Source organism: Eretmochelys imbricata, chromosome 24 (assembly GCF_965152235.1).
Source record: "Eretmochelys imbricata isolate rEreImb1 chromosome 24, rEreImb1.hap1, whole genome shotgun sequence".
In the NCBI taxonomy this organism is placed as follows: Eukaryota; Metazoa; Chordata; order Testudines; family Cheloniidae; genus Eretmochelys; species Eretmochelys imbricata.
The window spans coordinates 18,298,109-18,318,361 of record NC_135595.1 but is presented as its reverse complement, the minus strand read 5'-3'; the positions used below and the strand labels follow the sequence as shown (position 1 = coordinate 18,318,361).

The following is a 20,253-nucleotide window of genomic DNA, read 5'->3' as shown; positions in this document are numbered from 1 at the left end:
GACTATTGGAGCATAAGCTTTCATGGGTGAATACCCACTTCTTCAGATGCTAAATATTGCTGTGATTTTTGGTGTAAGTGACCATCCATCACAAAGGCAGGCTTGCCTGGGTGGCAAAATCGAGCAGGGTACCCCAGGCGACTGTCTGTGACTCCATGATTGGGCTGTTATGATGCCTGAGGAGTTTACACTTGATATTTGGTTTTTGTGAAATCGAAACATAGACCTCACACCCAGTTTGGGGGTTTGTGCCCTATTTCTGGCAGTTTGCCCTGAGGTTGGTACCCATGCCCTTGAGTCTCTCCGGGCAGCGTGACAACATGATACCAAGTTCAGGCCTGGTCTACAGGCAAAAGTTGCACCACTTTAACCAAAATCCCTTTTTTAATTTGATTTAGTTAGACTAGAGCAAGCCTCTGAGGATATCTTAAACTGGTGCCTTACATTTAGCTTAATTCATGTGTCATAGAGGTCTCAGCTCTGCTCCTTTGCATGAGTGGAAAGCTATGTGTGAATTATCCAGGTCCTTCCAAACTCTTGCTGATAAAACCTGTATTCTGCATGTAACCCTTCTGCCCGTCAGAGTTGGCAGCAACAAGGGCCGGGTTCAATATCTAGGGGATCCATTCCAATAACACAATGCAAACCGGCTCGAGCCCCCACCCAGTGACCTGGGACAAATATATACCACCCCCGCTGGGCGTCTCCAAGAGGCAATACTTCTCCTCTCGCAAGCACATAGCCTGAGTGTAGCAAAAGCCTTTTAATAACAGAGAGAAACAATGTGGCATTATGTTGGGGAAACACCACCAACAGGATTCATAACACAACCCATGAGCAAAACAAAAAACCCACCCCAGGCAAATTGGGGCATGCCCTTTTCCCTTTGGTTCTTGAGTCCAGCAACCCCAAATCACCCAAAGTCCCAAAAGTCCAATGCCCCAAAAGTCTCTGTCCCTGGTCAGGGCAGCCCCAGAGTTCGAAAGTTTATCTGCGGAGCTTTACCTCCCAACCTGGGTGGAAATGGGACGGGGATAAGAGGCACCTTACATGATCTGAAGCTGACCGCCCCATAGCTCCATAGCGGCGCTCCGCTCCGCCAGCCGCCCCACAAACTCCTTCGCTCAGCTGCGCTCCGCTCCGCCAGCCGCCCCACGAACTCCTTCGCTCAGCTGCGCTCCGCTCCGCCAGCCGCCCCACGAACTCCTTCGCTCCACGAACTCCTTCGCTCCACTGCGCTCCGCTCCGCCAGCTGCCCCACGAACTCCTTCGCTCAGCTCCACGACCCACAAGCAGCTCCTGCCATCCACACACTGCTCCGCGTTGAACTGCTTCACCAGCCGTGCCGCAAACTGCTCCACAATATATCTTCAGGCTCCCCCACTACTTAACACAACACTCAGTGATTTCAGCTCTTAGGTGAATTCAGCTTGTAGTAGGGGAGCCCCAGTGCTGGTGCGCTGTCAGCCCAAAGTGAGCTCAGCAGCCTATAACTAGACTTCTAATGAAATCAAAATTAGCTCTGATATTCCACAGTGGAGAGAGGAGGAAGTGCAATTAGCATGTAAGGCCCTCACCAAGGGGCCCATGCCACCAAGTATTAATACTTGTCCCCAGCCTCTCTCTATTCACACAGTTTTGGAACCCATGACCCTTGCCTAGCGAGTGCTACTTAGTTGATGGTGAATCCCTCCATCATAACAAAAGGCCACGTACAGTTCCAAGCACAGTTCCCATAATCAGGGTAATAACAATTTATTCTTCCTGCCCCAATAACAGAGACGCTGGGGATCCCACAGCAGCCAAAGTGACCATTTGAGCAGCTATGGTCTCATTCTAGGCGTGGTGGGTGTGCCTATGCAAATGACATCGGCCCCTGAAGTTCTTTTCCACAACTTGCCGCACCTCACCACCAGATGTCAGGGTGGAGCTCATCCTGACACTGCTTACATGCATATTACAAAAGAAATTGTTTTATAAAAATTTTTGAGCAGACTTAGAATCATAGAATCCTAGAAGATCAGGGTTGGAAGGGACCTCAGGAGGTCATCTAGTCCCACCCCCTGCTCAAAGCAGGACCAATCCCAACTAAATCATCCCAGCCAGGGCTTTGTCAGGACTTCTCATTTGTCCTCTTAGTCTCTCTCTTTTTTTTTTTAACAAAATTAAGTCTCTAGTTGCTGTGTCGACCTCACTCTTAAGTATAGACCAGGCGTAGATGCTGACAGGAGTTTTTGTAGGAACACTTCCTCCTCGAACGACGTTAGCTAAGCGCTCTTCCATTGGCACAGCTGCATCTACACATTGCAATGCTGGCTGTGTGTGGGGCGGGGGGGGGGGCTTTTTCACATCCCTGATTGAGACGGTAGTAAGATGCGGCCCTGAAACATAAACCCTTGGTATCAGAGGCCAGGTATGAGAGCTAAGGCCTGAGCTAAAGTAATGGTCAAGACTTTGCTAACATAAAGCAAAGTTAAGCTGTGAGCCAGAGGCAGACCCTGCTCGCAGAAGCTGGCAAGGAAAAGGCTGATGGTGCATAAAGATATGCTGTTGCACAAACATAGATCTAAAGTGTATTGGATACCAGGACCGTCCACAAATGGTACAAGAACATTCTGATACCATCCACATAGACAACAAGGACAGGGGCAAAAGGCTAGTGTGATGGAGAGAGTTGTTTTGTTCGAACCAACATGTACAAGGTGAGAGGCGGCACCTCACTGCGTAGAAGGGTGGTGCATAGTTACGGAAAGGGGTTGCACCTCGATACGCCAGGAACGTTGTGTAACTTGTTTGTACCTGTGTATAAGATACATCCCTGGGGGGGTGTCTCTGTCCGGCCTAGGGGGCAGCGGAAAGTCCCGCCGCTGACTGAGCTGTGTCCATTGCCAGGGAGCACAAATTCATAGTATGCCCTGTCGAGTCTATGGGGAACTATCCCTGCACTTCGTTTGAGCAATAAACCTGGCCGACGTGCCTTCGTACCTCACTAGAGCCTGTGGTCATTCGGGGTCTGCTGTGTCAGCGATATGCGCAGAGCCGGGGCAGCGCACGGAGGGAACGCGCACGCAGCCGACTGTTATCATCGCCCAACACGAGCTGAGTGCTGCACCGGTAGCTTCTGACTACAGAGACCTCGCTACAGAGCACAGGTGCCGACTCCGTGGGTGCTCCAGGGCTCAGCACCCACCGGCGAGCCCTGCCGATCAGCTCCTTCCTCTCCCTCGCGGTGCCCCCGGCTCGCCCACTGCAGGTCAGCTGTTCCGCAGCAGGCAAGATGCTCTGGGGGAAAGGAGGAGGAGCAGAGGGCAGGAAGAGGTGGAGTGAGGGTGGGGCACGCTGGGGGGAGGGATCAGAAAGGAGCAGGAAGAGGCCGAGTGGGGGTGGGCCGTGGGGGAAGGGGTGGAGTGGGGGGCAGGGCCTGGGGCAGAGCAGGGGTCGAGCACCCCTGGGGAAACCAGAAGGTCGGGGCCTTGCTACAGAATTAGGTCGGCGCAAGGCAGCTTATGTCCACCTAACCACGGGAGCGTCCACACTTACATTTCACGCCCGCCGACCTAACTTCCCTGCCACCCCAACGTAATGACTCCACCTCCACGAGCGGTGCAGAGTCAAGGTCGTTGTAGTTAGGTAGATGCAGTGACAGGAGAGACACTGTGTTGCTCACATCGACGGTTACCCGCTGTCAGGAGCCATCCCACCATGCCCCACTGTAGCAGATCGATGACTCACTGGCACGGCGCCTCCTGCTGGCCGGTGTCTCTCCCGCTCAGTGTCCCTCCCAGATCCCGGTGCCCCTTACCCTGGGGTTCTGCCCCACGGCAGTCCCCACGCTCTGGGTCTTCCCTCCCAGGGGAACCCCCAACCCTCTAAACCCACCACGCCTCAGTGGCTACTGCCAGTCCTCATCTAGCCCCCGCTCACTGAGGCAGGCTGCAGACTGTCATGGCCACTCATCCCGGGCAAGGGGGTTGGACCAGCTGCCTCTGCCTGTCCCCGGGCTGCCCCTCTGCAGCCCCAGTACCACCTTAGGCCTTTAACTAGGCCTCAGCCTGGGGAGTTGCCAGGCTGGAGCACCCCAGCTCCTCCTCCTGCCCTTCCCCAGCCCTGCTCTGCCCAAGGTACCCTGTCTCCCAGGCAGCCAGGTCCTTCCCCCTCCAAGGCTGGAGTGAGACTGACCCAGCTCCTCCCTCAGCCCTTATATCAGGGCCAGCTGTGGCTGCTTCCCCCAATCAGCCGAGCTTTTTCCCCAGGAGCAGGGTAACTGCCCCGCTACACCCACTCTGACAGTGCAGTCGACAGACACGCCCGTAGCAAGGACGCACACAGCCGGCACAAGGAGCGAGGTGGAGACATGCCCCAGCAATGTACTTACTGCAGCGGCTGTTTGCCGACCGAAGTGAGGTTGAGTTTATTTTGTAGTGCAGACGCGGCTGTACATAGCTGAGTTGTAAGTGTAGACCAAGCCTAAGGTTGCAGAGAGCCTGAAACGCTTGCTGTGAGGTGTGAATTGCCCCGTTCATTCCAGTGGGCGCGAACTCAAACACTTGGGATGATCCTGAAGGGCCTCAGAGGGGGCTTCTATAATATACACCCACTTTCGGTTGCTCTGCCAGTGTCAAGGGGCTTTCAAGAGGCTTTAGTGTAACTGCAAATAAAGCTTTTAATGGCCACACTGTGAACTATTTCACTGCTCAACCCATGAAAGAAAGGAGAAAAGGGAACGCATTCTGAAGATGGACACCAGCCAGGCGCACGATGGATAGAACTAGTGTGTGTGTGTGTGAGTGAGAGAGAGAGACTCGGCTGGTGTGTGTAAGATGTGTACATTAAGCTGTTTAAGTTTGTTGATTTTATTGCCTTATTGGGACCATATTGTTTACATCCTTGCCAAGCCAGGTGCCTGAATTACCCTGATGCTCTCAAAGCTAACCTGAAAGCTGTAATGTTGCTATTGGGGTAAACCCAGGACAAACAGCTACAAAAGGGGGGTAGTAATTAGTCCCAGGGGATTAAAAGGCCCCTCCCTATCCACTGAGGAGAGAGAACCAGGGGGCAATAAGGCTCAGCTGGGAAAGGGGTTGCTAGGGAAGCGATTCGGTTCCGCTGACTCCAACTGCTTGGGACCTTTTAAAACCCTCCCCTGGCTGGAAGGAGGGGGAAAGTGAGGGGAGCAGGGAAGGGCTAGTAGGCTGTTTGCCGCAAGACACCAGACCTTCCCAGCAGGGAGGCTGCACTCGCTCCCCAGGAGGGAAGGAAAACAGGCCCAAGGGACTGACTGAGGAGAGGAGTAGCAGGACCCTGTGCCACCTATAAGGATTTGCCTTGCCCCAAACCTGAGCCTCCAAGGCTAAAAAGGACGGAGCCTGCTGAGGCGAGCAAGGTATTTTGCCAGACTGTGCACAGCAAAGTTCTTGTAAGTCTTGCTGGGAATCTCCCCCGTAATGAGACATTCTCACTTGCCCTTGGCAACTGGCCAATTCACACCAACTCCAGGATGGGGGGAATCAAAGGCTGTATACGCTGTGTGGGTGTATTGTATTGGAGATAGCAATTTCTCGCACTACACTGGCTGTGGGAGGAGGCAGGGGGTCCCAGATGGATCAGGGCTCCTCCATCCAAGGGGACAGGGGTCTCGGGTCTCTGGCCATGGGAGGGGCGGGGGGGCAAGTAGAAGGGGCGGAGCTGGGGCTAGTCTCTCTGAAATGGGGGCTCCACCCCCGGACCATGCAGGGATTGTATGTAATTCCATGGAAGAGGGGAACCACAGTGCCTTTGGGATCTAAGAACATTGGGGTGGAGGATTATTAGGTGAATTCGCTCTGGTTGCACAATCTCCCGAGAGCTCCAGTCCTTCCTGGGAAGGGTTGGGAGGACTTGGCCTATTCCTGGGGGTTCCTTTTCTGCGCTAACAGCTGTGATGAACTTGTAACCACAGAAAACCCCCGATGGGGGGTTGCAGAACTGATCAGCTACCAGGGCGCTGCTGGGATTGTGGGTGAGCTCTGGGAAGATTATTAGCGCGGGCAGTTTTATTGTGTTGAATGTGTTTTCTCTGCCATGCTTTCACCTTAAGGATAAATGTGCTGACTTAGAATCAGCTGGGGGCTGAGTTACACCTGATGAAGCACAGAGGATGCTGGGCAGCAGTCAGCATGGTTAGCAAACAATGTTGTAGGTGGACTAGACCTGCATCTCAAGCCTTTGAGAGGTACCAGACAGTACGGCGCATGGCAAACGTCTGTAGTGTAGACAAGGCCTAAGATTTTCTGCTCACCACACACTTACTTCCGTGCATGCGATCCAGCACTGACCCGTCCACCAGCCCTGAATTAATGCAGTCTTCTGTGAGTGATAAGGTTCGGAAACACAAACGCTCAGTCCCGAAAGATGCCTGTTTAGTGGAGTATAAAGCAAGTCTGACGAGGGGAACACACAGGCAAGTGAACAGACACACTGTATTCGCGTCTTGCTAACCTACGGTGAGCAGGCTAAGCAATTACCTTTTAAAGGTATAAACCATCAGCTATCGCCCGGTTTGTAATGCTATTGCTTGAAATGACTGGCTCGGGAAGTGGGGAATGGGAAATGAGGCCTTTTCCCTCTACGAGGCGCCAGCCCCAATCTGGCCCCAGGTGGGGACTGGCTGGCTCAGGGTGCAGAGGGAGGTGTAACACAGACCGAACAGCAAGTGAGGGACTCAGACCCATTTCCTAGCCTGGAAATCTACAGCATTAATAACGATACACATAGTTTTTCTATCAGCAACCGTCATCTCGAGGTCCCCAGGCTAGTCTGGCAGGAGGCTTGGGACAGAGGAGAACAGCATGAGGGTGCAGAAATTTGCACGCCCCTGGCTCTGCCCCCACTGTGCAAAGGCGTCCCTAGGGCTGCGGGGAAAGCAGCAGCAGCTCCCACAGCGACCACACAGGTGGCTCAGCTGCCAGGCCCAGATTTCTCGTCCCGTAACGCTGCCGTTGAGCTGAGATGCCAGGACCTGGGCAGCCCCCCGGGAACGCCCCGTCCCAGGCGGCACGGATCCTGCTGCTGAGTGGTGAACAAGGAAGCAGAGCTAAAAGACTGAGAGGAAGAGAGTCATGCCGTTTTTTTTTAGCCCACTAGCCTTGGAGTGAGGAGACGCAGGGTGTGTTTCTGGCCTGCTTGGGGTCTCACTCTGTGCCTCCATTTCCCCTCCCACCTTTTGTCTGTTTCTGAACTCTTAGGGGAAGGAACTGTCTTTGGCTGTGTGTCTGGGCAGTGCCTGGCATGACTGGGCCCAGATCTCGGCTGTCTCTGGCTGTGTGTCTGGCAGCAGTGCCATTTTAGATTGGGCGGGGGCAACTTTAACTTTGATTCGAGGAGCTACTCAGGCACCTGAAAACTCAAGTGTTTTTGGGAGATAACAACTTAGAAATTAGCTGACGGGAGCACTGCACCTAATTCCTATATAAAGAAAGGAAAAAATATAAATACAAACACCAATTAAAGCCATATTTTAAGTTTATATGTACATTTAGAACAATCCGGAGATAATACAGCAAGATATTCCTAGCCAAGCCTGGAAATATCATAAGAACGGCCATACTGGGTCAGACCAAAGGTCCATCTAGCCCAGTATCCTGTCTTCCCACAGTGGCCAGTGCCAGGTGCCCCAGAGGGAATGAAAAAAACAGTGCTGGCAAACAGAGGCTAGGGACACCATCTCTGTCCATCCTGGCTAATAACTGTAGATGGACCTGTCCTCCATGAATGTATCTAGTTCTTTTTTGAACCCTATCATAGTCTTGGCCTTCACAACATCCCCTGGCAAAGAGTTCCATGGGTTGACTGTGGGTTGTGTGAAGAAATACTTCCGTTTGTTTGTTTGTTTGTTCCTCCTGCTGCCTATTAATTTCATTGGGTGACCCCTAGTTCTTGTGTTATGTGAAGGAGTAAATAACACTTCCTTATTTACTTTCTCTATACCCATCAGGACTTTATAGAGCTCTATCATAACCCCCATTAAAGGGGGAAAGCAGCAGCAGCTCCCGCAGCGACCACACAGATGGCTCAGCTGCCAGGCCCAGATTTCTCGTCCCGTAACGCTGCCGCTGAGCTGAGATGCCAGGACCTGGGCAGCCCCCCGGGAACGCCCCGTCCCAGGCAGCACGGAGCCTGCTGCTGAGTGGCGAACAAGGAAGCGGAGCTAAAAGACTGAGAGAGGAAGTGAGGCATGAGGTTTGTTAGCCCACTAGCCTTGGAGTGAGGAGACGCAGGATGTGTTTCTGGCCTGCTTAGGGTCTTTCTCTGTGCCTCCATTTCCCCTCCCAACTTGTGTCTCTTTGTAAACTCTTAGGGGCAGGGACTGTCTCTGGCTGTGTGTCTGGGCAGCGCCCAGCACGCCTTGGTCCCGATCTCAGCTGGGGGCAGGGACTGTCTCGCACTGTGTCTGGGCAGCGCCCGGCCCGACGGGACCCTGATCCCAGCTGGGGTCTCCAGTAAGTGTTGCTGTAATATAAATAGATAGGAAAAGAAACAATACAAGAACGAAAGAACTGTGTGCAGGAAAGTAGAACAGGGCCAGCTGCCTGGGCTGGGAATACACGAAGGACTCAGGCTCTCTGCCAGCATCTTTCCCACACACCTAAATTCAATCATTTCACTATTCATCCGTTGACCCAGGTTTATGATGCTGGTTCTTCCAATCTAAGCCCGTCTTGTGTGACAATCTTAGCCCAGTTCCAGTGTCAAGTGGAAGCTGGTGGAGTTACGTGCTGGAGGATTACACCAGGGGAGCTCCAAAAGGAAGGACCAGAACAGGGACAAGAACAGCAGAATAAGCACATGGTGCTCGTGAAGTGTGTGCCCTGAAAATTATGGTCCTGGAAATCCTTCCTCATTTGAGTCGTCTCGTTAGCTTCGTTAGCTTTCCCTGTTGTCATATGGACTGAGCTTCTGTAGGATTCTTTGGGCATCTTCAGCAGCACTGCTGAGAAAGGTTTTCAGCAGGATATACGTGGTAGCCAATGAAATTCCACCAGCCCCCAGTAATCCTACTGCTGCAACTCCTCCGGACAGCTTGAATCCTAGCACCTGTAAATGCCACAGAGACAAACCAGCTCCTGTGAATATGCCGCACCCAACCGAGGACAGGAGCTGCAAGACCACATTAATTCTAATTTCCTTGGCCAGCTGGGGCTTCATAATGGCCTTCAGCTCTTCCGCTGGTTTGCCAAACTGCCTTGTGAGAACCGTGAAGGAGACATCATCCAGGCCAAAGACCAGGCAGTGGTATCTCATGACTATCAGCAGGATGGTTATGCCAAGAATGGTGGAGATACCGGGTATGTGAATAACCGTGATAAGAGAGGACACAAGGGCTATTTTCCAGATCTGCTTCTGCAGGGCTTCCTTTTTCTTTTGCAAGATTTGCGGAGAGGTGTTGGGCAGGGCTAGTATCAAAGCCCTTTTCTTGTCACCTGGGAGTGCTTTCTCCATGCTGTCTCGCAGGCGGGGAAAATCGTACTTGTCTAATTCAAATGCGGAAAGGAGGAAAACCTCAGGATTGATCATCTCTCCCTCTCCCAGGCACCTAATGCAGTGGTTATGGATGTCATGCAGTATATTTTCCTCATCATAGGTGGAGGGCCGGCTACGTTTGGCAGAATCCAAATCTGCATCCACCTTGGAGCGCACAAAGTAACACATCTTCCCTGCCTTCTGGATCTCCCGGGCCAGCTCAGCATGCTTGCGTGTGAATCCCTCTAAACCCATGATGACGAAGAAGTCGTAGTGGACAAATTTCACCGGCTGGAGACATGGCTGAAAATCTATTGGCAGTCTCCAGAAAGTCACACTTGGGTGTTTGGGATGCTGATAAGCTTTTGGCTCCATCATCATTTCTTCCTCCCCGAGTGGGGCAGCACCTTCGTCTTCATCACATAGCCCCCGCATGGCGTTAATGAAGGACAGTTTCCCACAGCCTAGCTCTCCCATGATGGCGATGTTTAACTTGGTGTACTCCAAAGCCTTCTGCTGCATTATAGAAATCAATGTAGGTACTATTTGAACTCCAGGAGCAGCCCTTGGTTCTCCCCTGTCTTTGGCAGTCTGTCCCTGAAAACACAAAAACCCAGACCAAATATTGATCATGTATTCTCAAGGGCAACATTTATAATGTAATCAGCTCACAGGAGAACCACAGCAGGCTGGAAGCGTATTTGCAACAAGCTGCAGTTAAATTGAACAAATCGCTGGTGGGAAGGGGACTGAGGACACTTTGTCCTTCTTCTTCCCCCACCCCCATACACATCAGACCTTCAAAGGTCCCTCACCAGGACCAGTGAGAAGTGGCAGCACTATCATAAAGGTGTATGTCCAGCCCCCTTTCTGCAAGGAAGGTGTGAGAAACATTCGCAGAGGATCCTTTCTGAGCATGCAGCCCAGATGCACAACTGGAATCTGACAATCTCTGCCTGTTTTGGGGACCCAGGGCAGTTTTGGAGAAGACATACCAAAGTTACACTGTAGCAGGGTGGTCACCCTGCTCTGGCTCTGAAAGGGTTAAAAGCCAGCCCTTGGAGAGGGCTAGGGCTGGGAGCCAATCAGAAAAGTTGGAGAGGCAGCCAATCAGGGCCAGTCTGGGCCCTATAAAAGAGCTGCAGGGGCAGGAGGCAGGCAGTCTTGCTCTAGCTTTGGAGAGAGGTGGAGCTAGCTGCCTGAAGGAGCGAAAGGTACCTTTGACAGAGCAGTGCTGGGGAAGGGGCAGGCTGAGCTGGGGAGCTCAGGCCTGGCAACCTCCCAGGCTGAGGCCGGCCAAAAAGGCCTAGGGAAGTACTGGGGCTGCAGGGAAAGGCAGCAGGTCCAACCCCCTTGCCAGTGATGAGTGGCCATTACAGACTGCAGTTTGCCCCAGAAAAAGGGGGCTAGATGACGACTGGCAGGAGCCACTGAGGCAAGGTGGGCATGGGAGAGGGGGTTCTAGGAGGGGAGACCTAGAGTGTGGGGGTACTGCTGTGGGCAGAACCCAAAGTTAAAGGGCACTGGGGTCTGGGAGGGACATGGGGCCTGAAGCAGGCGAGACACCAGCTAGCAGGGAGTGCTCTGAGGTTGATGAACTAATTCCTAGATGACCAGCAGGAGGCATAGCACCGGTGAGTCTGCGATCTGCTACATACATCTGCACAACTTTCAAACAGCTGGTGCAATTGTCTTCAGAATTGGCTTGATCTTTAGAGCACCAAGGATCTACCAAACAAGTTAGGTTTGATATTTCTGGCTTCAGTAAGTGTGAGTTAAGTATGAGCAGAAACTTTCTGAGTCAAGTGTCTGTGAGCTAGTTACACAGATTGCAAAATCAGTTTAAGGAGCAGTTTGCAAGGCCAGTAGGAAAATGCAGCCCCTATTTGTTAGCTGGGGCACCTGTGATGAGAACTTTCAGGGCCAGGTCCTCAACTCCTGCTCTGGTTGGAAATCTGACCTAGAAAGGTAGCAGGTGGTGTGGGAGTGAGCTGGCTTCTGGTACAAGGGTCCTGTAAAGCTGGCCTAACTGGCTCTCTGCCACTGACATCTGCATGGTGCTCTGGGAAGATGTATACTGGAGGTTAGAAGAGGCTTTGGAAGTGGATTAGGCTAGCTCCAAATAAAGCACTCTTTGTCCAGAATAAGAGCGTTCACACAGGGAGTTAATCAGGAATGGTTAGTCAGAAATAATGCCCTGTGTAGGCAAGCCCTTAATCCACTTTGGACAAAAGAAAAAGGCACTCTCATTCTGGAATAAGAACATCCCCTTATGGTGTTGTTCTGGAATAGTTACTCTGCTTTAAATTCACACTTTACCTTATTCCGGATTAACTTTCATGTGTAAACAAGCCCTTAAATAAAGCAAATGTGAAGTCTCTGCGCCAAGAGGCTTTGAGTTGTGACGAAAGAAAACATGAGAGTCTTCAAAACCACAATCCTGATCCCTTTTTCCACATTTGCCTGACAAATGAATAATTTCAAACGGGCAGCACGGCCATGTGAAATCCAAAGAGAGAGACCTAGTGACCCAGCCTCCTCCCCTCGAACTAACGACCTCACACATACAAACGAAGAAGGGACGCAAAATGTCTGGAGCCATACCGGGGAGGAATGTGCAGGTGGACTGTGCGTGGGATTGGCCACTCCTGGCTCCACAGAGGTCAACGGGGATGCCCGGAGTAGATGACTTCTCTCCTCTTTGTCTTTATGGTCAGACACAGTCTGTTGGGGCTCACTGCGAGGCGACTTTTTGTTCAGCAACAGTTTCCGCAAGGAAGGATAATACATTCGAAGGAGAGCAAATATTAATATCACCAGTAATACTCCCAGATCAATCAACCACAGACCATACAGTGTTGGTGGGCTCTGGACAAGCTCAGCAGCTGGAAAACACAAAATAAACCCAATGGGATGCAGCATGAGAGACCGGAAATTCCCCAGGGGCACATGAGGAGGGGGTTAGACATGTCCAACAAACAGAAGCCGGAGGCTCTCAGGCATTTCCCTAGCGTGGATCACAGCTTCCTAGAGAGAGCATGTCATGGACACCTGCCCTTCCACAGACCCCACTCCCCTTCCCATTTGCCATCACCCAACCTCACCTCCCACCTCGCTGGTTATCGCCTAGACCCCCCCACCCTCCTCCTCTGCACACAGCTCCACTCCCTGCTGAGTGGAGCAGTTCCTAGCTGCCCAGCTGCCCGGACCCTGGGACTTGTGCGGTGCCCTAAGAGAGGAGCCCTACCCTTCTCCACGGCCACTCTCATCCGCACGGAAAACCTGCCCAGTTCGGGCTTGACGTGGCAGATGTAGACCCCGTCATCCTCCAGCCGGACGTTCTTGAGTCTCAGGGACGCGTTTCCCTCATGGAATCTCTCTGGATACAGCTGGGTCCGGCCCCGGTAAGCCTCATCCTGTGTTTCCAATGGGTCCAGCTGAGAGCAGTAGCTGTGAACCAGGAGATCCGGTCCCTCCTCTTCTTCCCTCTTCCAGGTGATGTTCAGTGGCTGGTGGTTTAACTCGGATTGGAAGGAGCAATTCAGGATGACGTCCTCCCCTGTCTGAACTATGATGGGCCTTTCTGTTTCACTGTCACCTGAGAGGGAAACAAACATCCAAACAGAAGGGGGGGTTAGGGCCCGAGCCTGGGACTCCAGAATCCTGACTTAATTCCCTGCTCAACCACAAAACCCCTGGGTGAACTTGGACAAGTCACTAAATCGCCCTGTGCCTCGGTTTCCGCATTTGTACAATGGGAACAACAGCCCTGTCCTACTAAACAGGGGCCCTGTGAGGAGAAGTACATTAAACTTTGAGAAACGGCTAGATCCTATGGAAATGGAAGAGTGATAAGTGCCTACAAGCAAATCCTCATTTTTCCCCCCAATTTTTTTCACCCATTTTTCCTGAAATGTAGAAATTACGTACACAGAACATATCCGTGGAGGTTGGATTGAACTGGCTCATGGCCCCTTAAACTTCCCCTGGTGCCAGCCTTGTTCAGGTCCAGAATCTAAAATCTCATTTTAAGAACATGTCACACTCTAGCCTTTATGGTTGTGAAACTTATCCAAAAGTAGAGGTGGCATGATTACCATCTATAAGCACCTTCACAGGGAGAAAATACCAAGCACTAACAGGCTCGTTAATCTAGCAGAGACAGGCAGACCACGAACCAATGGCTGCCGGTATCTGCCAAGAGCCTGAAACAATCTCTTTGAGACACAGGAGCTGCACTGAATGTTACCCATTTCTCCTCACCACATAAAACCTGCATGGAAAATCATATGGCTAGATGGCGCTTTAAGTCGCACTGCAGGGGGAGTTCTCCTTCCCTTGCCTGGGAGGTGACAGGTAGAACAGAAAGCAGACCAGATCAAGGCCAGACGAGTGTGGCATTTTTGGTGGATACACTGGCTTTGCAATGAGGCACCCATTTGCCCTGCTGGGTGATCACATGGTACACCGGGCCTGGAGCGATTGTCGCGGGTGCTATGATCGGGGTAGAGGAAGAGGAACCGTACTTAGCACTGTCAGTGAAATCTTCTGGGACCAGTTTCCCAGCTCACAGGTGACGCTGCAGAGGTAGGATCCCTCATCGTGGAGGTGAACGTCGCTGAGTCTCAGGGATGCGTTTCCCTGGGGGAATTCCTGTGGATATAGCTGCGTTCGGCCCCTGTAAGCCTCTTCCTGTCCCTCCAGCCAGTTCATCTTCAGATGGAATCTGTGAACCAGGAAATCCTGGCCCTGGGCACCTTCCTTTGTCCAGGTGATGCTCAATCGATGGAAGCTTATCTTAAATTTGGAAGGGAAGATGCAGGTTAGGGTGACGTCTTTCCTGTACTGAGCTGTGATGGCTGTCTCCTCTCCAGCAACCCCTTAAAGGAAAGTGAAGATCAGCATCAGAGTCCTTCGTCCTCCAACCTCCACCATGACCCCCGAATCTTTTTCAGATTCACTGCTCCCCAGGAGAGAGACCCCCAGCCTGTAAGTTGGGCCGACATGTTTTGAATACTAAGGAGGGAGCAAAGAAGTGTTAAACTGCTACCTTAATAGTTGGCCAACCTCCTAGGCTTACAGCTTTCTGAAGGCCAGATCTTGTATGTACACCAAACCTTGTCTTTTTGGAGGGTGTAAAGCTAGTTACAGGAATGCTTTTGTAACAATGTATTGGCTAATAAATAGAGGAAAAAAAGAAATGAGAAGGTGGTATGTTCCAAACTGATTAAAAGATGTACTTTTTCATGGAACAGTGAACATGTGGAACTCCCTGCCACATGATGTCATTGAGCCCAGGAGCTTGACAAGATCTAAAGAGGGATTGGATGGTTAGCTGGATAACAAGAAGATTCAGAGTTAGAGGACTTAATGCTAACATACATTTTGGAAGTGAGACTGAACCTCACGCTTAAACCAATCTCGAGTTATAAAAGATTAGCATGAGACCTGATAAGTTGGGCAGACCATCCACAGCTCTCTGTGTGTGTGTGTGTGTGTACTGTGTATTTATATATAATTAGTACAAGTTTTAAACAAACGATTGAATACTGTACACAGCAATGATTGTGAAGCTTGGTTGAGTTGGTGGAGTCAGAGGGTGGGATATTTCCGAGGGAATGCCTTTCTGCTGAATGATGAATTAGCACTGGGCTGAGCCCTCAAGGGTTAACACGTTGTTGTTAATGTAGCCTTGCACTCTACAAAGCAGCACGATCGGAGGGAGGAGACGCAGCAGGGCAGTGGCTACAAACATTCGCTGTGGAAACTGAACGTGATGATGAACCCAGGCTATCCCACTGGAACACACCACTCCCTCCACTTTCCAAAGTGCTGGGGTGTGTGTGGGTGTGTGTGTGTGAGAGAGAGAGAGACGCGCATTGCCCCTTTAAGTACACTGACCCCACTCTAAGTCCATTGCCTTTTTAAGTAGATCAGCAAGTTGAGACAGGTTTCAGAGTAGCAGCCGTGTTAGTCTGTATTTGCAAAAAGAAAAGGAGGACTTGTGGCACCTTAGAGACGGACCAATTTATTTAAGCATAAGCTTTCATGAGCTACAGCTCACTTCATCGGATGCATTCCAGAAGCTGCGGCCAGCAAGCTCCCTCTGTCCCGAGCCCTGTCATGTCCACCTCCGCTCTTTGGAGATGGGGTAAAGGAGCGGGGAGAGGGGGATACCCTGACATTAGCAGCCCTCCCCACCCCCCTTTGCACAGCAAGCAGGAGGCTCCCGGGAGCAGCTCCAAGGCAGAGGGCAGGAGCAGCACACGGCAGCGGGGGGGGAGGGACAGGTGAACTGCCGGCAATTGATAGTCTGGGAGGCTGCTGGACAGGGAGCTGAGGGGGGCTGATGGGGGGCTGCCGGCCCACCCTGGTTCCAAGCCCCCACCAGCTCGCTCCAAGGGGCTGCTCTTCCTGCAAGCAGTGGCCAAAGCAGGTGGCTGCCAAACGACGTTAGAAGGGAGCATTCCGCAACTTTAAACGAGCGTGTTCCCTAATTGACCAGCGACGTAACGTAACAACAAAACAACGTTAACAGGATGCCGTTGAGTGAGGAGTTCCTGTAATAATGCACAGCACTGAGCACAACGGGGCCAGGGGCCAGGAGTGGGGTTCTTGTGTGTTACCGTGATACACCTAATAAACAGCATCAGAACGTACCGCACCGAGCAAAGTGGGGTCCTGGGTTGTGACGGGGGCTTCTGGGCACTGAAGTCGTTATCACCAGCATCGTGACTCCTCAATAAGACAGAGGCGAGCAGAGCCGGAATACTTACCGCAGAGAGTCCACAGCACAATCGCGTGAAGTGAGCAAACAAGACTGACTCGCGCCATGGCGCGGAGCAGCCTGCGTCTGCCAGCGAAGGCAGGACAGTCTGTGAAGAGCTGGCTCCTGCCCCAGGCGATCCGCTGAACATCAGGAACGAAGGCACAGGGCGCGATTCCCCTCTCGCTCACCCCGGTAGCGCTCAGGCGTAACTCCCGGCTGGTTCCAATCTCTCATATCCTATGTAATTTAATGGCCAGGAAAGCAAAGGGGTGGAAGGATTTGGCAGGATGCTGTGGAAATGCCTTTAACAAATGCAGACCTGGTTTCTCATTAATGCTCACCCCCCCCACCCCCTTTTCCCTGGTGTAAATGACACTGAATGCAATTCCAAAGGAGGAATCCAATTCTCTCCGGCATCCCAGGGGAAGCCAAAATGCAGCACCACCCCTCTAGAGCAGCAGCTCTCCGCCTTCCCAGACTACTGTCCCCCTTTCAGGAGTCTGACTTGTCTTGTGTACCCCCAAGGTTCACCTCACTTAAAAACGACTTGCTGACAAAATCAGGCATAAAAGTACAAGTGTCCCAGCCACACTATTACTGACAAAGTGTTTCCTTTCTCATTGTTACCATATAATTATAAAATAAATCGATTGGGATATAAATATTGTACTTACATTTTCAGTGGAGCAGTGTAAACAAGTCATGGTCTGTATGAAATTTTAGTTTGCACTGACTTTGCCAGGGTTTTTTATGTAGCCTGTTGTAAACCGAGGCAAATATCTAGCTGAGTTGATGTACCCCCTGGAAGACCTCTGGTTACCCCCAGGGATACACGTACCCCTGCTTGAGAACCACTGGCCTAGAGAAAGGGGATCGTTTTCTATTACAAATAGAAAATGGAGGGGGGAGGAGGATGTTTCTGTGCTGGGAACTGAGGGCTTGTGCCTCTCCCAGAGAAAGTGTACTTCCGGTCAGACCGGAGAGCCTCCCCCATGGCCACATGCTGCCCAGCGTCCTGCATCGAGTGGCCTCACCCTGGCTAACTCGATGGCCCGTGTGGAGCGTTAGGAGCAGAGCCCAGCTCTGTGCCATTATTCATCGGTATGTGGCGTTCAGGACACCTAAAATGGCTGCTCCTCGGCAGCTGGTACAGTGCCTCTTTGGCCTTCAAACAACCAGTCGCCGACAAAACAAGGCCCAAAGCCAAGAAAGGCCACTTACCAGCTTCCCTCCCGGGAGCCCCAGGTGCCCCGACTCTGCAAAGAGCTTACAGAGTGATTTGTGTTCGGTTTCCTATCGCTCTCATGGCCTCTCTGCCACCGACGTGAGCAGGGTGAATGATCTGGAAAGTGAAAGCAACCGGCAGGGTTTTTTTTTTCCTGTTTGTCTTTGAAAGCAGTGAGCAAACGAGCCGGGAAGCTGACCCGCACCAAGAATCCTGAATGTCACAGACAGTGGGAGATTGGGGCAGGTCTGCACTAGAAATGGACATCGGCATGGCTGTACCCCCTAGAGTATCTGGGGAGACGCTCTAAGCCAACGGGAGAGAGCTCTCCCCGTCTGCTTCGTAACTCCACCTCCGTAAGAGACACTCTCCCATCCACATACAGCTGTCTACACTGCGGGTGTGGGGATTTGTCACACCTCCCAACCCCCCTGAGTGACACAGTAAGTGTGTAGTGCAGCCCTGGCCAAAGAGCTGAAGGTGACGCTGCCAAATTTCCTGGGAGGACGCTCTTTGACTCTTGCCAGAGGGTTGACGCGTGCCCTGATGGGGTCCCCTGGCAGAGAGCTGGGTTAGCTTGGCAGGAACTGGCTAAGAGGGCTTGCACGTACTCAGTGCTTGGCTAGGAAAGCTCCCAAAATCCAGAGAGCGCTGCAGGGAGCAGAGTTAGTGATCCAGTGCTCAGGGGCACTCTCCCCAGACAGTCAGGGCTGGCCCCAATGCCCCAGGCCAGTGCTAGGGGGCGCTGTGCTGCAGGGAGTGGGGTCAAGGGGTTCTCCCCTGGCACTCAGGGCTGGCCCCGATGCCCCAGCGGGGCGCTAGGGGTCACCGATCTCCTTTCTGTGGTGTTTCCAGAGAATCATGGCCATGTCGGGCTGGATGGGATCATGCCGTCCAGCCCCCTGCATCGAGGCAGGACCAAGTAAACCCAGACCTGCCCTGATTGGGGTTCGTCCAGCCCCACTGGGGCTAGATGGCCTTGCTAGATGTGTCGTTTGTGGGTGGCCAGGAGAGGTGGCAGGGAATTGTCACTCTTAGCAGACCAGGTGGACACTTGTGTGCCCTCCATCTTCTTGCCATGGCTTTAGCTCTCTCTGGAGTAAGGCTGGATGGGGCAGTCCCCTAGTCCTGGGGGGCCGATGGGGAGACGCTCATGAACTCCCTCCCAAGGAGTCATGGTTTCATAACCCCAAGACATGTGCGATTTCACCTTTGCCTGTTAGCTGCTGGTTACAGGTGTCTGGCCATGTTTAGTGAGCTGATCCTGGGCACAATGCTGCCTCTCTTAAAGGCAGAAGGAAATGGTGCATCTTGGGCTAAACCTGGAGGGGTCTGTATGGGTCTCACTTCATTTATTTATTAGGTGCATTACGGTAGCTCCAGGGCACTCTAATCATGGGCCAGGATCCCCATTTCGCCAGGCGCTGCACGGACACAGAATAAAGTCAGTCCTTGCCCCAAAGACCTTCCAGTCTAAGAGAAGAGACGCCAGCTGGAGCCAGACAAACGGAAAGGGGAGGGCAAGGAAATCACAAGGCAGTGTAGCCCAGAAGGATGTTTACAGGGAGATCCCCCCAAGCGTGAAGGAGAGCGCGGGGGTGTTGTGTCACCGAGGGGCTTGTCTGGAAATGTACCAAGCGGGAGATCGAGGCTGGCAGCAAGGGCTGACCCACGGTGGGAGTGCGAACGAGAAAGGAAAGGTCGGGTGGGGATTGGCCCTGAAGGCCTGTCTGAGTGAAGAGAAGCAGCTGACATTTGAGGAGCTGGAGAAGGGGAAGCCAGTGCAGGGCTGCAAAGCAAAGAGAGGGGTGGCGCAGACAAAGCAGTGGGCTCAGGGAGCGATCTCGGCAGCAGCTTTATGAATACCAGGATGGGCAGGGATGGTGTCCCTAGCCTCTCTTTGCCAGAAGCTGGGAATGGGTGACAGGATCATTTGATGATTCCCTGTTCTGTTCATTCCCTCTGGGCCACCTGGCACTGGCCACTGACAGGATCCTGGGCTAGATGGACCTTTGCTCTGACCCAATAGGGCCGTTCTTATGTTCTTATGCATCTGAGCAGGGCAGGATTGCATTTATCAAGGCTGGAGAAGGGGATGTCACAGCAATCGAGATGTGAGCCAGGAGGAGTTTTAGCTCTGTGGATGGATGGGAAAGGCTATTTCTAGGACCTCTATTTTGGCGGGGGGTTAATTTCATTTCTCAGGGTTTATTTTTAGCAATTTTGCAGTTCTCTGCAGAGGTCCAAAAATTGGACTTTGATTTTGTAAATACTCACTCCAAAGAGTAATGTCCGTTATATGCATTGCTCATTACAATAGTATATACTTGGGCTTGGCAGAATTCAACTAATAATAGTGATGTTTGTTTTTAAGCCTTTTGTTCCATTTGTATCTATTTAAATTTCACAGTTGTGGGAAAATATGAAGGGGGATCAGATCAGTAGCGTGGCTGGAGGGGAGCGGGGCAGTGGCCGCTCTCCCACTGAGCAGAAGTGACCGTCGGGTCAGGCAGAGCTCCGGGTCTTCGGCGGCGGGTCCTTCACTCGCTCTGGTCTTCGGCGGCATTGGGTGGGCGGAGGGTCCTTCAGGGCTGCCGAAGACCAGAGCCAGTGAAGGACCTGCCGCCAAAGTGTTGCCGAAGACCCGGAACGCCGCCTGACACCCCCCCACACACACCGCCGAAGACCCGGAGCTCCACCTGTTTTCTCCACCTGGCTACGCCACTGGATCAGATACTAAGTGTTGAATGATGGTAGATGC

The 20,253-nt window shown here is 52.3% G+C and overlaps 1 protein-coding gene across 2 annotated transcripts; it reads right to left on the bottom strand.

The window, feature by feature from the left end:
- Positions 1 to 7,482: 7,482 nt before the first annotated feature.
- Positions 7,483 to 17,784, bottom strand: LOC144279375 (uncharacterized). Of its 2 annotated transcripts, none has more exons than XM_077840830.1 (6): positions 16,942 to 17,784; positions 16,275 to 16,504; positions 14,025 to 14,378; positions 12,746 to 13,096; positions 12,103 to 12,383; positions 7,483 to 10,095 (listed from the first exon to the last, which is right to left on the bottom strand). In XM_077840830.1, exons 2-6 carry the CDS (start codon positions 16,330 to 16,332, stop codon positions 8,902 to 8,904), a joined length of 2,238 nt encoding a protein of 745 aa, XP_077696956.1. In that variant the 5' UTR covers positions 16,333 to 16,504; positions 16,942 to 17,784; the 3' UTR covers positions 7,483 to 8,901. The 2 variants fall into 2 exon arrangements, with proteins under 2 accessions (XP_077696956.1, XP_077696955.1); XM_077840829.1 differs by having other exon boundaries at positions 17,489 to 17,784.
- Between the last annotated feature and the right edge of the window lie 2,469 nt (positions 17,785 to 20,253).